General features: G+C 37.4%; 1 protein-coding gene across 2 annotated transcripts in view; it reads left to right on the top strand.

The window, feature by feature from the left end:
- The window catches only part of LOC125106157 (uncharacterized protein C3orf20 homolog), a 134,849-nt gene that overhangs the window by 30,737 nt on the left and 90,355 nt on the right, over nucleotides 1-13,757 (top strand). For both annotated transcript variants that reach the window (XM_047739816.1, XM_047739817.1), the window contains 3 exons: nucleotides 2,997-3,457; nucleotides 7,979-8,077; nucleotides 10,421-10,520. In XM_047739816.1, the coding sequence (XP_047595772.1) occupies nucleotides 2,997-3,457; nucleotides 7,979-8,077; nucleotides 10,421-10,520 (660 nt within the window). The remainder of the gene's footprint in view (nucleotides 1-2,996; nucleotides 3,458-7,978; nucleotides 8,078-10,420; nucleotides 10,521-13,757) is intronic.

Here is a 13,757-nt window from a genome sequence, read left to right as displayed (position 1 = left end):
CATTTTCCTGGATTCATTTGACAACCCCAGTCCATTTTTTATATTTAATACTCCAGAATATACAAAAGAAATTGAAGAGGCCCAGATGAGTGCTCCTCACTAAGATATTAAATATTTTTTTAAATTTAGTTTCATTGAAAAGTCCTTATCCTTGAATACATTTCCTCTTCAGTAATAAGAGAGATAAAAGATTTACCTCCCAGGGTGCCTGGGTGTCTCAGTCGGTTAAGTGTCTGCCTTCGACTCAAGTCATGATCTCAGTGTCCTGGGATTGAGTCCCACTTCGGGCTCCCTACTTGTTGTGAAGTATGCTTTTCCCTCTTCCTCTGCTGGCTGCTCTGCCTACTTGTGCTTTCTATCTCTCTGTCAAATAAATAAATAAAATCTTTAGAAAAAAAAAAGATTTACCTCCCTGTTGTTGAAATACCTAGTCCAATATCAACCACCTGTAATTGAAATTTTTAGATCAATAAGTTAGTATTTAATAAATAGTTCATAATTTTACATTTGTATACATAGAATACTATGCAACAGAAATAATGTAATACCTATCTAATAGAGTTAGTTTGAGAGTTGAATAAAATGGTATATGGAAACTACTTTAACTATAAAGTGATAAACACATTTATATTCTCATTATTATAATCGTTAATGAAGATTATTAAAATAAGATTTCTGTCTTTTAAAAACCTGTAAGTATGTAAAATTATATATATACGTACATATATATTCAACATGTATGTGTGTGTGTGTGTGTGTGTGTGTAAATTCATGGTGTAGGTTAAATAATACATGTTTTAATTCGCCAAAAGGATCCTCCTCCATGTTATCTTTTTTTTTTTAAGGTATATTGATTTGAGAGAGAGCCCAAGTAGTGGGAGGAGCAGAGAGTGAGGGAGAGAGGGAACCCCAAGCAGACTCCCTGCTGAGTGCAGAGTCTGATATGGGGCTCAGTTCCATGACATGACACCAAGATCATGACCTGAGCTGAAATCAAGAGTCAGCACTCAACCAGCTGAGCCACCCAAGCACCCCACCTCCTTTTATTTTTTAAATTAATAGTAAATTTTGATGACTCTAAATAAATAGGTATTTTATAATCTTAGTTCTGCTCAATTTTATCTTTCCATACTTCATTGTGAAGATTTTCTTCTGATTGTCTTTCTTGTAACTAATTTTCCCTTCAGCTTTGTGTCTAATATGCTGTTAAACCCATCTACAGAGTTCTTAATTTGGGTTATTGTATTTTTCAGCTTTATAATTTCTATATGATTCTTTTTCAGATATGCACTATTTATATGTGTGCATGTATGTGGGTGTGTGCATGTAGTTTTCAGTTTTTTGCAGAAGTTCTCAATTTCCTTGGTCATAGTAAGCAGAGTTATTTTAAATCTGTATCTCCCTATGGTTCTATTTTATTAATTGCTGTTCTTGCTGGCTCTCATTCATGTTCTCCTGACTCCTTGTAAATCTTGTTTTTTTTTTAAACCCTTTGTGTCACATATTGTATTTGAAAATTATTTTTAAAAATAATTTGAGGGCTAGGATGAAGTTCGCTTCCACTGGAGGAGATTTACATTTGTTTCTGTCAGAGGCTTGTGGTTAGAACACTTTGAGGTGGCCTTAATTCAATGTCAAGAAGTAAGATAATTTGAAACTGGGTTGTAATGAGCTGGTTTAGGTATACTTCTGGATAACCCTTACTCCTAGTACACAGGCTTTTGGGTCTCAACCAGTAACTGTGCCATGAAGCGCCCTAGTCTCCAAATTTTGAACTCTTATCTACTACAAAGCTATCAAAAGCGCTGACCACTCTTTAAGTCTCTCAGATGCCTCCTCTAGTATTAGTAAGTTTTCCTTCCCCACCCCTGACCTTCCACAAGGAGGGAAAATATGAGGTTTATCTCTTTGTATTCCATCTTCCAGATATTGATAGTAATATCTGAGTGATGACTATCACTCTCTTGTTAGCTGTCTGTAGCCTTTAAGATTTTTTTTTAAATTTTATGCAGCTTTTCTAGTTGTCTCCAAGAGAAGGTTGCTTTAAATTACCTAGATGCTACTACCAAAAGGGGAAGAACACTTTTAAGTTTTAAACATGTTATACATAGTTGTTTCATAAACAATGGCTGAAAATTCCATTATCTGACACACCTAGTCCCTTTGTGGATCCATTTCTGTTGCTGCTTTGGAGTTTCAGTATAATATAGTTACATCTGATGGGATATGTAAGATAGGCTAAGGGAACACAGCACATGTTTGTAGATTAACCTGAGAAATTCAGGGAAGGCTTTCTGGAAGAAATGGCCTCTGTCTTATCTTATAATAATAATGAATAAGCAACACACACGTATGTTTTTATCTTCTGTGTATAAACATAATAAATATTCATTGAAGAAAAGTTAGAACAGTGCCTCACTGGCTCAGAGGTAGTGCATGCTGCCTCTTGCATGTGAGTCTCTTGGGGTCGTGAGTTCAGGTAGGCGTGGAACTGACGAAAGAAAGAAAGAGAAAGAAAGAGAAAAAAACAAAGGGGAAAGAACGGAAGAAAGAAAGAAAAGTACTAAAAAAGACAATAAAAAATGACTTCCACAATCTGATAATTTACTTTTGGAGGATATTTGCTTAGTCTCCGTACTACCAGATATATGATATATGTATATTATACATTTGAAGACACCCCACATATACAATTGTGTATAGTCTTTATATATTATAACATAAGCATTTTCCCAAATTATTAAGAGCAATTTTCCAGGCAATTTTTCATGCTGCTCATAGTATGAGTATGACATTATTTATTTAGCTATATCCTTATGAGTCATTAGATTTCTTTCAATTTTTTCTAATTTCAAAAAGTGTTATAGTTAGCAATTTTATTCACAGATGTTGTACACCTTTTAAGGTATATACATTTTAAGATGGAATTCTAGAAGTTGAACTACCAGGTTAAAGAAGATAAAATACCTTTACGGCTCATACATGTTTTTTTACAGCCATACAAAGAGTATACTTTCTAAAGAACTAAAGGAAGCAAGACTAACTACAGTAGCTGAAGCTGAGGAGCAAGATGCGTTCTACTCATTTGACATCTCAACAACTCCTACTGTTGCCCAGTTTTCTCCCCCATTATCCAAAATACACCTGCAAAAGGATCTATTTGAGGAATATAAACTCATTGCTTCTGAAATACTGCATGAACTTGGGGAGATACTGCAGAAGTATGCTGAGTATCACATTATTTACCCTGAGGGAATTGTAAATCTTATGAATTACAGTTGGCATGATCTTATTGAAGGTGCTTCTAAGTGTGCATCCAAAAGTTCAGGCTTGAAGAAAAACACTGCCTTGCAAAGAGATCCCAATGCCGTGATCCAAACCAGCAGCTTTTCAAGAGAGGAATATCATAAGGAAAAACATCTTGTGAAAGCAAAAAAAGACCATGATGTTTCATCTGGTAAGTAGAAGTTATTAGTTAGTTTTATAAATTAATCCTCCAAGTTTCAAAGAAAATGAATAAAAATAGCACTGAGAGAGAAATTGACAAAACATTTTATTAGTGATATTTGGTTTGTGTTAACAATTTTAGTAAGTATTAGTGAAGTATTAGTGAAGTAAATTTAGTAAGTATTAGTGTCAGGAGAAAGATATAAAAATTTATAGTGCTTTCATTGAAAGCATCTATTATACTTCATGTGACATGAACTCTCTGCCTCAAGGGATCCTACAAATTCTTTTACTGTACAGGGTCTAACAGAAATATGATGCTAGCCACATACATGATTTTTTTAATTAACTTTTTTAAGGGTTTTTTTGTTTGTTTGTTTGTTTTTTGAGGGGGGGGGGCAAAGGGAGAGGAAGAGAGAAACCCAAGAAGACTCAGTGCTCAGCACAGAGCCCAACGCAGAACTCTTACATCTTACAACCCTGAAATCACAACCCTGAGATCACAACCTAAGCCAAAACCAAGGGTCAGATGCCTAACGGACTGTGCCACCCAGGCACCCCATTAAATTAACATTTTATTTTTAAGATGATTATAGACCCACATAAAGAGAGATCCCATATCCCCTTTATCCATTTTCTCCATATGGCAACATCTTGTAAAACTCTAGTTCAGTATCACAACCAGGATATTGACATTGGTATAGTTAAGATTCAAAACTTTTCTTTCAAGGTAGGGATCACTCATTGTCCTAAAGCCATACCCACTTCCCTCTTTCTCCACCCCCTCTTTAACCTATGTGTTTTGCATTTCTATATTTTTGTCATTTCAAGAATATTATATAAGTGGAATCATATGATGTATAAATTTGGTGATTGCCTTTTTTCAGTCAGCTTAATGCTCTGTAGATACACCCAGGTCATATGTATCAGTAGTTTGTTCCTTTTTATTGCTCTGCAGTATTCCATGGTATGAATGTACCAGTTTGTTTAATCAGTCCTTGACAGACATGTGGGTAGTTTGGGTTTTTTCCAATTTGGGGCTATTATGAAAGCTGCTAAAATAAAACACTCATGTATAGGAATTGTGTAAATGTAAGTTTTGATTTTTCTTTGGTAAATTGCCAAAAGTTCAATTACTGGGCTATGTGGCAATTGTGTGTTTGCTTTTATTTTTATTATTTTATTTTTATTTTTTAAAAGATTTTATTTATTTATTTGACAGAGCGAGAGATAGCAAGAGAGGGAACATAAGCAGGGGTTAATGACTGAGCCACTGAAGCCTCCTGTTTTTATTTTTTTTAAAAGATTTTATTTATCCATTTGACACAGAGAGATACAGACAGAGAGCATACTCAGGGGGAGTGGCAAAGGGAGAGGGAGAAGAAGGCTCCCCACTGAGCAGGGAGCCCAGTGTGGGGCTTGATCCCAGGGACCTGGGATCATGACCAGAGCCGAAGGCAGACAGTTAACTGACTGAGCTACCTGGGTGTCCCCATGATTACCTTTATGTGAAACGTTCAAACTGTTTTCCAAAGACACTATCCTGTTTACGTTTTTCTCAAAAATCAGATAGGCATATCTATGTGAATTTATTTCTAGGTTTTCCTTTTGTGTCTACTTATTCTCATTCATGTTCTCTTGACTCCCTGTGAATATGATTATTTTTAATTTTGTGTCAGACATTGTATTTGAAAAACTTCTTAAAACTTATTTGAGGGCTAGATGAAGTTATCTTCAACTAGAGGCAATTGGAAGCAGGCACTCAAACAGATGTTTGTATACCAATACTCATAGCAACATTATTCACAATAGCCAAAAGGTGGAAACAACCCAAATGTCCATTGACAGGTATATGGATAAAGAGATTATGGTATGTACATACAATGGAATATTATTCAGCCTTAAAAAGGAATGACATTCTGATACAGGTAGTAATGTGGATGAAACTTGAAGACATCATGCTAAGTGAAATAAGCCAGAAACAAAAGGACAAATAAAGTATGACTCTACTTACATGAGGTACCTAAAGTAATCAAATACATAGAGACAGAAAGTAGAATGTCTCTGTGGGGCTGTGGGGAGGGAAGGATAGGGAGTTACTGCTAAATGGGTACAGAGTTTCATTGAGGAACCTAATGCTACAAAACCATATGCTTAAAACGGTTAAATTGGTAAATTTTATGTTTTGCAAATTTAACCACAATAAAAATATTTTAATGGTTAAATAGTAAATTTTGTGTTACATATCCACAATAACAACAACAACAAAAAAAGCAGTGAGGGGGGGAGCATTTGCAAGTACCAAACGCGAGACTGTTAAGAATAATAATAAAACCTTAAGGATCTGAAATTTTTGCTGATAATGATTTCAGAAACCTTGATAGGGAAATATGGGTGACTGGCACAGACATATGATTAAAAAAGGATGAGGAACCACAGCAGAGCTTAGCACTCCATTGTGGAGAGATAGGTAGATCCCACTTTTATCCCCAGAATATAGCTTTAAATTCAGGACTTTAAGATTTCTCACTTTCATTCCTATTGTGTTGAATATATACAAGCAGAATTCAATGTAGCAAAAGGATGATATTTTAAATATTAAATTCATATTCATTTATAATATTTTACAGATCACAGGGATCTTTCTAGCCATTATCTAATTTAGTTGTCCAGATTTCCCTGTGGGGTAGCTACTAGGATTCTGTTTCACCATGGAGAAAACCGAGATGCCAAAGCATCAAGTAACTTACCTAAAGTCACAGTTTCTGATAGAGCTATGACCCCAGTCCTGGTCTTTTAACTCCCAGTATAGTGTCCTTTCTGCTACTTTATCCCTAACTCTCATTCTGCTGTTATAGTAGTGATAAAGATTTTGACAATGAGAATAAATAGTAGTGGCAGCTATCTCTACAAGGCCCCTCTGAGATAGAGAAATAATCTACTGGAGTGACTAAGCCTTTGCTCTTAGGATTCCTGGGTCAAAATCCTGGCTATTGCACTTACTACTTACATATTTTGAGCATATTTCATAACCCCTCTTTGCCTCAGTTTTGTTATCTGTGACATGGTACTGCAAATTGTACCTCCTTCCAGGGTGGTTCTGAATATTAAATAAGTTAACACTAAAGCACTTGGAAAAGTATTAAAGTATAGTAGACACTACTTATTGTTTAAAGTTTATTTTAAATTAAATTTTATTTAATTTATTTATTTAAATTAAAGTTTATTTAAATTCCAATTAAGGGACAGTGTCGTGTTAGTTTCAGTCATATAGTATAGTGAATGATTCAACACTTCCATTCATCACCCAGTGGTAGACTCTACTTATGTGCTTGTTGTTGTTATTATTATTATTATCATCATCATAATCATCATCATCTCCATTCTTTCATAGGATCCTCAGAATAACCCTTCAGTATATAGGTATTATTATAGGCTCCTGATGGTTCATGAAGCCCAGTACATTTGCTTTAACAAGATAATTCTAGCAATACAATTTTTACTTTTTTTTTATAATTATTATGTTTTTATTTATTTGACAGACAGAGATCACAAGTAGGCAGAGAGGCAGGCAGAGAGAGAGGAGGAAGCAGGCTCCCCGCTGAGCAGAGAGCCCGATGTGGGGCTCGATCCCAGGACCCTGGGATCATGACCTGAGCCGAAGGCAGAGGCTTTAACCCACTGAGCCACCCAGGCGCCCCCAATTTTTACTTTTTAAGGACAAGTGATTGCTGTTAATCAAGAGATTGAAAGGCTCTGTGGTAGTGGTTCTCAAAGTGTGGGTGGTCCCTGAACCAGTGCATCAACATCACTAGGAACTTGTTAGAACAAGTCCTAGAAAATTTTCTAGGTCTTATTCTAGACTTACTTGAAATCCTCATCTGTAAAATGAGAAGATTAATGGTGGAACTTTGTTGAGAGAAATAAATTATATAATGCATGTAATGTGCTTAGCATAGTAGCTGGCATATAGTAAGTACTCAATAAATATTAGTCATGGTTATTCTTAGAACAAAAGCAATAATACAATCTTTTAGTAAATCAAGAAATTATATAGAGGAATTTTCAAGTTAAAAAGCTGTTTCAGGGCGCCTGGGTGGCTCAGTGGGTTAAGCCTCTGCCTTCGGCTCAGATCATGATCTCAGGGTCCTGGAATAGAGCCCCGCATCGGGCTCTCTGCTCAGCGGGGAGCCTGCTTTCTCCTCTCTCTCTCTATGCCTGCCTCTCTGCATACTTGTGATCTCTTTCTCTCTGTTTCAAGTAAATAAATAAAATCTTTAAAAAAAAAAAAGCTGTTTCATAAAAAAAATTAAAAATTTAAAAAAAAAAAAAAGCTGTTTCATTTCCAGAGCAAATGGAAATATTTCAAGGGTCATTATGGGTTCTTACAAAAAATTTTGCCAGTGCCCTGGTAAGAATATTAAAATGTTGACAACTGATTTTTGTGTTGATGATGATCTAGCAAAATACTCACTTTCTCTTCTCTTTCCCCTCTCCTCCCTCATCTTCCTTCTCCTTCCTTTTTTCCTAGCTCTTGTCGACCAAAACCAAAATGCCCACATACCCCAGGATAACAATTTACCTGTTGTCATCCACTTCTCGCTGTTATCCAAGATCTGTTTAGAAAATGGTAAGATCCCTTTACCCATCCAAATTAGGGTCAACTCTGATGAGCAGCCAGAGTGAGAATCACTTACCTTCCCTGAATTTGGAAACTTTCTCCTAGTTATCCTCTTAGTACAACCTCAGTCAAAGCCAGGTTTTTAAGTTCATGGATTCCTAGTCCAAGTTTCCAAATGCGTCCCCTCTAAACCAGTGTTCCATGATTTCTCCACTCTGGTGCCCTGGGAGTTTTTTTCTTCTTGGTTCTGAGAAACCAACTTCGGTAATAATGACTTGCCTGTTCACCCAGGGCCTTCCATCACAAAAACATACCAACCTGGACTAGAAACCAAAGCTTCTGTGTTCTTTCTTTCTTTCTTTCTTTCTTTCTTTCTTTCTTTCTTTCCTTCTTTCTTTCTTTCTTTCTTCTTTCTTTCTTTCTTTCTTCCTTTCTTTCTTTCTTTCTCTTTCTTTCTTTCTTTTAAAAAGATTTTATTTATTTATTTGACAGAGAGAGACACAGTGAGAGAAGGAATACAAGCAGGGGGAGTGGGAGAGAGAGAAGCAGGCTCCCCACTGAGCAGGGAGCCCAATGCAGGACTTGATCCCAGAACCCTGAGATCATGACCTGAGCTGAAGGCAGACATTTAAGGACTGAGCCACCCAGGTGCCCCAAAGCTTTGGTTTTTAAATTAAGTGTTATAAAGGAGATTTCTCAAGGAACATTATGAGTACACAAATCTAGAAAGAATACAGTCTATCCCTGAATGACGTTGTAAAAGGGATTGGATATAGATTATTGGGAAAGGGAACCTTGTCATTCCTTGAAATACAGACATAATATAGCCAACTTCATGTGGCTCAGGGAGTGAGTAGGAGTTGGGGCTGGCTGCCCTGGGTCTCATAGATTTGCTTTTCGTAACCTTTTTAATCATAACCTATGAATTTTCATCATAACCTAAGAACTTTGAAAGTTTTTGCTTTTAGAGAATGTGATTTTAGGAGTCAGGTGTCCTTCTCACACCTCCCAATACCCTACATATGTTTCTGAATCTGATATATTAAGCAATCAAAATTTATGACTGGGACTAACTGGAGTGGGATAGATATTGAGGAAATATGCATATGCTAAGAACAAGCCCAGTAAGTATGGCAAAACAGCAAATAGGAATGAAATAAATCATAAGCTATCCTAAGGGTTCAGCATGAAAATGTCAAGGAATCCAAATAGGTGGGTAAAGTCAGTAACAGGAAATCCCTCGGGAGGCAGTAGAATGGCAAGCAAATAGTCTGTGAATAAGAAGCAAGGCCTTAAGCATTAAGGGGCAGGATTGGAATCCCAAAGCAAGAAGCTAGAATTACTAACCCTAAGGAAACTGGGATGAGTTTGTTCAATCCTTCTAATCTAGAGTTAGCATGATTCTCATGATCCAGTGATAATGAACCTGAATGTGGTTATGTTAGTCAGGAATCTTTAAGCTGTAGATGATAAGAGCCCACCTCACACTGGCTTAAGCAACGGGAAAATTCTTTGCTAGTATACTGGGGGCAGCTCAAAAGATTAAAGGAAGAACTGCAGGAGCAAAGGTCCAAGGCAGGATGTGGGACTCGGCACTTGCAGAAGCGCTTTCCTGTCCATCCCTGCTTGGCTGAATTTTACAGTTAGGCTTTGTTCACACAGTGAAGGAGATAGTCACTGCCAGCCCTAAATTCACATGCCCCATGCCTGGAAAGAAAGTGCTTCTTTTCCTCCAGTGTCCATGAAGGAGACTCAGGAAAGATCCCAGGTGTGCTGACTACCAATAAAATGCTCTCTCTTGAGAGATGGGATCTCAAGTCTGGGGGATGCTAAAGAATCTGATCTGTAGGTCTATAGGGTGTGTAGGGATTCGAACACTTCAGAAGTCATCATAGGGATTTAATTCCTCGGGGTTATAGTTTTGAAGCCATTTTAGTGCAAATCTCCTGAGGAAAGGTAATTCTTAAGCTGATTACTTATACTTTAATATGAATGGATTTGAGTTCTTTTTTTTTTTTTTTAAGGTTTTATTTATTTGAGAGAAAGAGTGCCCGCACTCAAGAGTACAAGGGTTGGGGGGTGGAAGGGAGAGGGAGACTCTCAAGCAGACTCCCTGTTGAGTGTGGAGCTGGACCCCAGAGCTTGACCCCACGACCCCGAGATCTTGACCTGAGCTGAAACCAAGAGCCTGTCGCTCACCCGACTAAGCCATCCAGGTACCCCTGGATTTTGGTTCCTTTTTCAAGTAGGCCTAGATAGATTGATGGCTGAGCAGGGTTTATATAGTGAGTACTGAGTTTGGGTAAATTTTTAAATATCCCTTTGAATTAATGTGTGCATTGTTGTTTTAAGGTTGGATCTTTCAACATCCTGACTCAAAATTGGAAATTCTGAAATGGAAGACAATCCTCAGTACTGCTGTGAAGAGACTACAAGAAGCCACCATTCAAATGTAAGGAGCTTTCTGCAGTCTTTATTTTTTAAGGATTTATATGTTTATTTTAGAGCTAGAACAAGAGAGATCGCACACACACACCCAGGGGTTGGGGTAGAGGGAGAGAATCCTAAGCAGACTCGCTGATGAGCCCAGAGCCCACGCAGGGCTGGATCTCACAACTTGAACAGAAACCAAGAGTTGGATGCTTAACCAACTGAGCCACCCACGCACCCCTGCAGTCTTTAGAATCATACTTTTATGAGGCACATAATGGGTAGATAGGCAAGAAGAGATGTAGAGCCTGTGGGACCCTGGGCAAGTCACTCTATCACTTTGCCTTGTATCTGTAATAGGGAAAAAAAAATACATACACACATGCACACACAAACCCTTCTTTTCTCAGTAACTCAGAAATAAGTCACTCTGTAGTACACAACTTTATCAGTCACTCAGCCTTGTCAGGTGACCAGTACAGGATTCTGTGTGAAAACAGTGCAGAAGAGAGAGAAGAGAGAAGTCAAGAAAAGGAGTACTAGCTATAGGGAAAGCACTTTCTAAGGAAATAGGAGACTGCCCCTATGTCCAAGAAACTTGTCACCTTAAATGGGAAACTAACCATCTTGGCAAGTTAATCAACAGAGGACAAATCAAACAATTAGGAAGTGATAAGAACCAGAGCAAGCATTGACAAAATTCCTGTTCTGTGGCCAGACAGTGGAGCTGATGCTCTACGTTTATCTATACTGCTCAGAACAACCCCATGAGAGAAAGGCAATTATCATCTCCATTTTACAGATAAGGAAATTAATGTGCCTTGAAGTGTGGCAATTTGTTGCAAGTTACACAGCTAGAAAAAGGCAGAGCCAAGAGTAAAACCCTGCTCCATCTGACTCCAAAGTGCACCCACTTTCACTCATGCTTTGTTTTCACTCGTTTTCCACCTGGCCTTCGGTGTAAAAATAACCACTTAATGCTCTGTGGAGTGCCTTTCAAATGCGATAGATGCTTAGTATTTAAAATACTTATTTAAGGGGCGCCTGAGTGGCTCAGTCAGTTAAGTGGTTAAGTGTCTGCTTTCAGCTCAGGTCATGATCCCGGGGTCCTGGGATGAAGCCCTGTGTCAGGCTCCCTGCTTAGTGGGGAATCTGCTTCTCTCTCTCCCTCTTCCCCTTCTCTTGCTTGTGCTCTCTCTCTCTCTTATAAATAAATAAAATCTTTTTAAAAAGTATTTAAAATTACATACACACAGAGACACCTGCCTGGCTCAGTCAGAAGATTGTGTGACTCTTGATCTCGGGGTCATTGGTTCGAGCCCCTTGTTGGATAGAGAGATTATTTAAAATGATAATAATAATAAACTTTAAAACATACATAAAATAAAACAAAATAAAATTACATACAAAAAAAGTAATTGGAAAATGAGAAATTTTTAGATCAGAAGCAAACAAATTTTAATACTGTTGATAAATCTAAATTGTTAAGAGAGATCTTATAATGTAATATGAAATTCTTTATTAGATTTTTCTAAAATCCTGGCCTTTACTGCTCTGGACAAGAATTGAACAGCGTGTGCAAGGACTGGGAAAAAAGGGTCTATAATCATCTGACTCTCTCTTTAGTGGTGTCTCTCTCTTTAATGCCCTTTGAGGACTGGAAAAGGCAGAGCAGGCCCAGAGCCCAGGCTTGGTTAAGATTTTAGATCTCGTGCTGAAAATTCCTGGTGATTTAATCAATGAAGAATAATTTCTAGTGAAATTTTTAAAAAGATTTTATTAATTTATTTGGGGGGGGTAGTGAGAGAGAGAGAGGACAAGCAAGGGGAATAGCATAGGGAGAGGGAGAAGCAGGCTGTCCACTGACCAGGGAGCCTGATGTGGGGTCTTGATCCCAGGACCCTGGGGATCATGACCCAAGCCAAAGGCAGATGCTTAACCAACCAAGCCACCCAGGTGCCCCTCTAGTGTAATTTTTTATTTTTTTGAAATTTTTTAAAAAATTGAAATAATTATTTAAAATTTTAAGCATAGTTTCACTAGAAATCACTCTTTATTGGTTGAATCACCAAGAATTTTAAAATTCAAATTAGTAAATTTAGTATATTGGTAAATTTAGTATCTAAACTTAAACATCATATTACAATTGTTATTGTAAAACACCTATGCTTAAGGGCACCTGGCTGGCTCAGTTGGTTGAACGTCTGTCTCTTGATTTAGGCTCAGGTCATGATCTCACATTTGTGAGGTTGAGCCCCGCATCGAGCTCCTCACTGGGTGTGGAGCTTGCTTAATTAAGATCGTCTCTCGCCTTCTGCCTCTCCCCACTCCTGTGCACTCTCTCTCTCCCTCAAAAAACAAGCAAACAAAAAAAAAAACAAAAAAATGCCACCTATGCTTAGTATTTAAACTAACTTTTATTATTGTACAATGATCAAAGTTTTGTTTTAAGATTTCTCGCCCTTGTTTTTATTACTGGAAAAATCTTTCCTCATGCTAAAATTAGATAAACCTACTCTATTTTAAATTTATTTTTTCTCCATTTAGTTGGAAATTTTTGTGTGTGTGGTATGAGGTTTCTAGCTTGATTTCTCCCATGCCAATAATAATAATAGCTAGTATTTATTGAGTGCTAATAATAATAGCTAACATTTATTGAGTGTTTGTTTTGTGCAGATTCTTTCTACATCAAAAGTAGTTTAAACAATTTTACCAATTTATTCTTCCAGGTAAAATTAGAATTAGTCTTTTAAGTTTAAAAAGACTTCAAGTGATGTGGAGCAGGCGGTGTATTTTTTTTTTAATTTTTTTTTAAAGATTTTATTTATTTATTTGACAGAGAGAGATCACAAGCAGGCAGAGAGGCAGGCAGAGAGAGAGGAGGAAGCAGGCTCCCTGCTGAGCAGAGAGCCCGATGTGGGGCTCGATTCCAGGACCCTGAGATCATGACCTGAGCCGAAGGCAATGGCTTAACCCACTGAGCCACCCAGGCGCCCCGCAGGCGGTGTATTTTAATGGTGGAAAAAAAAACCTTGCAGGGAGTATATGAGAACTCTCTGTACTTTCCACTCAGTTTTGCTGTGAACCTAATACTGCTCTAAAAAAATAAAGACTAAAGCAAAAGCTGAAATAAAAAATGGAGTCAGAACATCTAGGTTCATTAGTCAATGGCGTGGGATCTTGTGTAAGTCACTTGAACTTCCCGAACCTCAGCTCCTTTATTAACTGAGGGATAATAACATGTCTTCTGCTTACCATA

This window comes from Lutra lutra, chromosome 8, assembly GCF_902655055.1.
Source record: "Lutra lutra chromosome 8, mLutLut1.2, whole genome shotgun sequence".
In the NCBI taxonomy this organism is placed as follows: Eukaryota; Metazoa; Chordata; class Mammalia; order Carnivora; family Mustelidae; genus Lutra; species Lutra lutra.
This window is presented reverse-complemented; position numbering and strand designations above follow the sequence as displayed.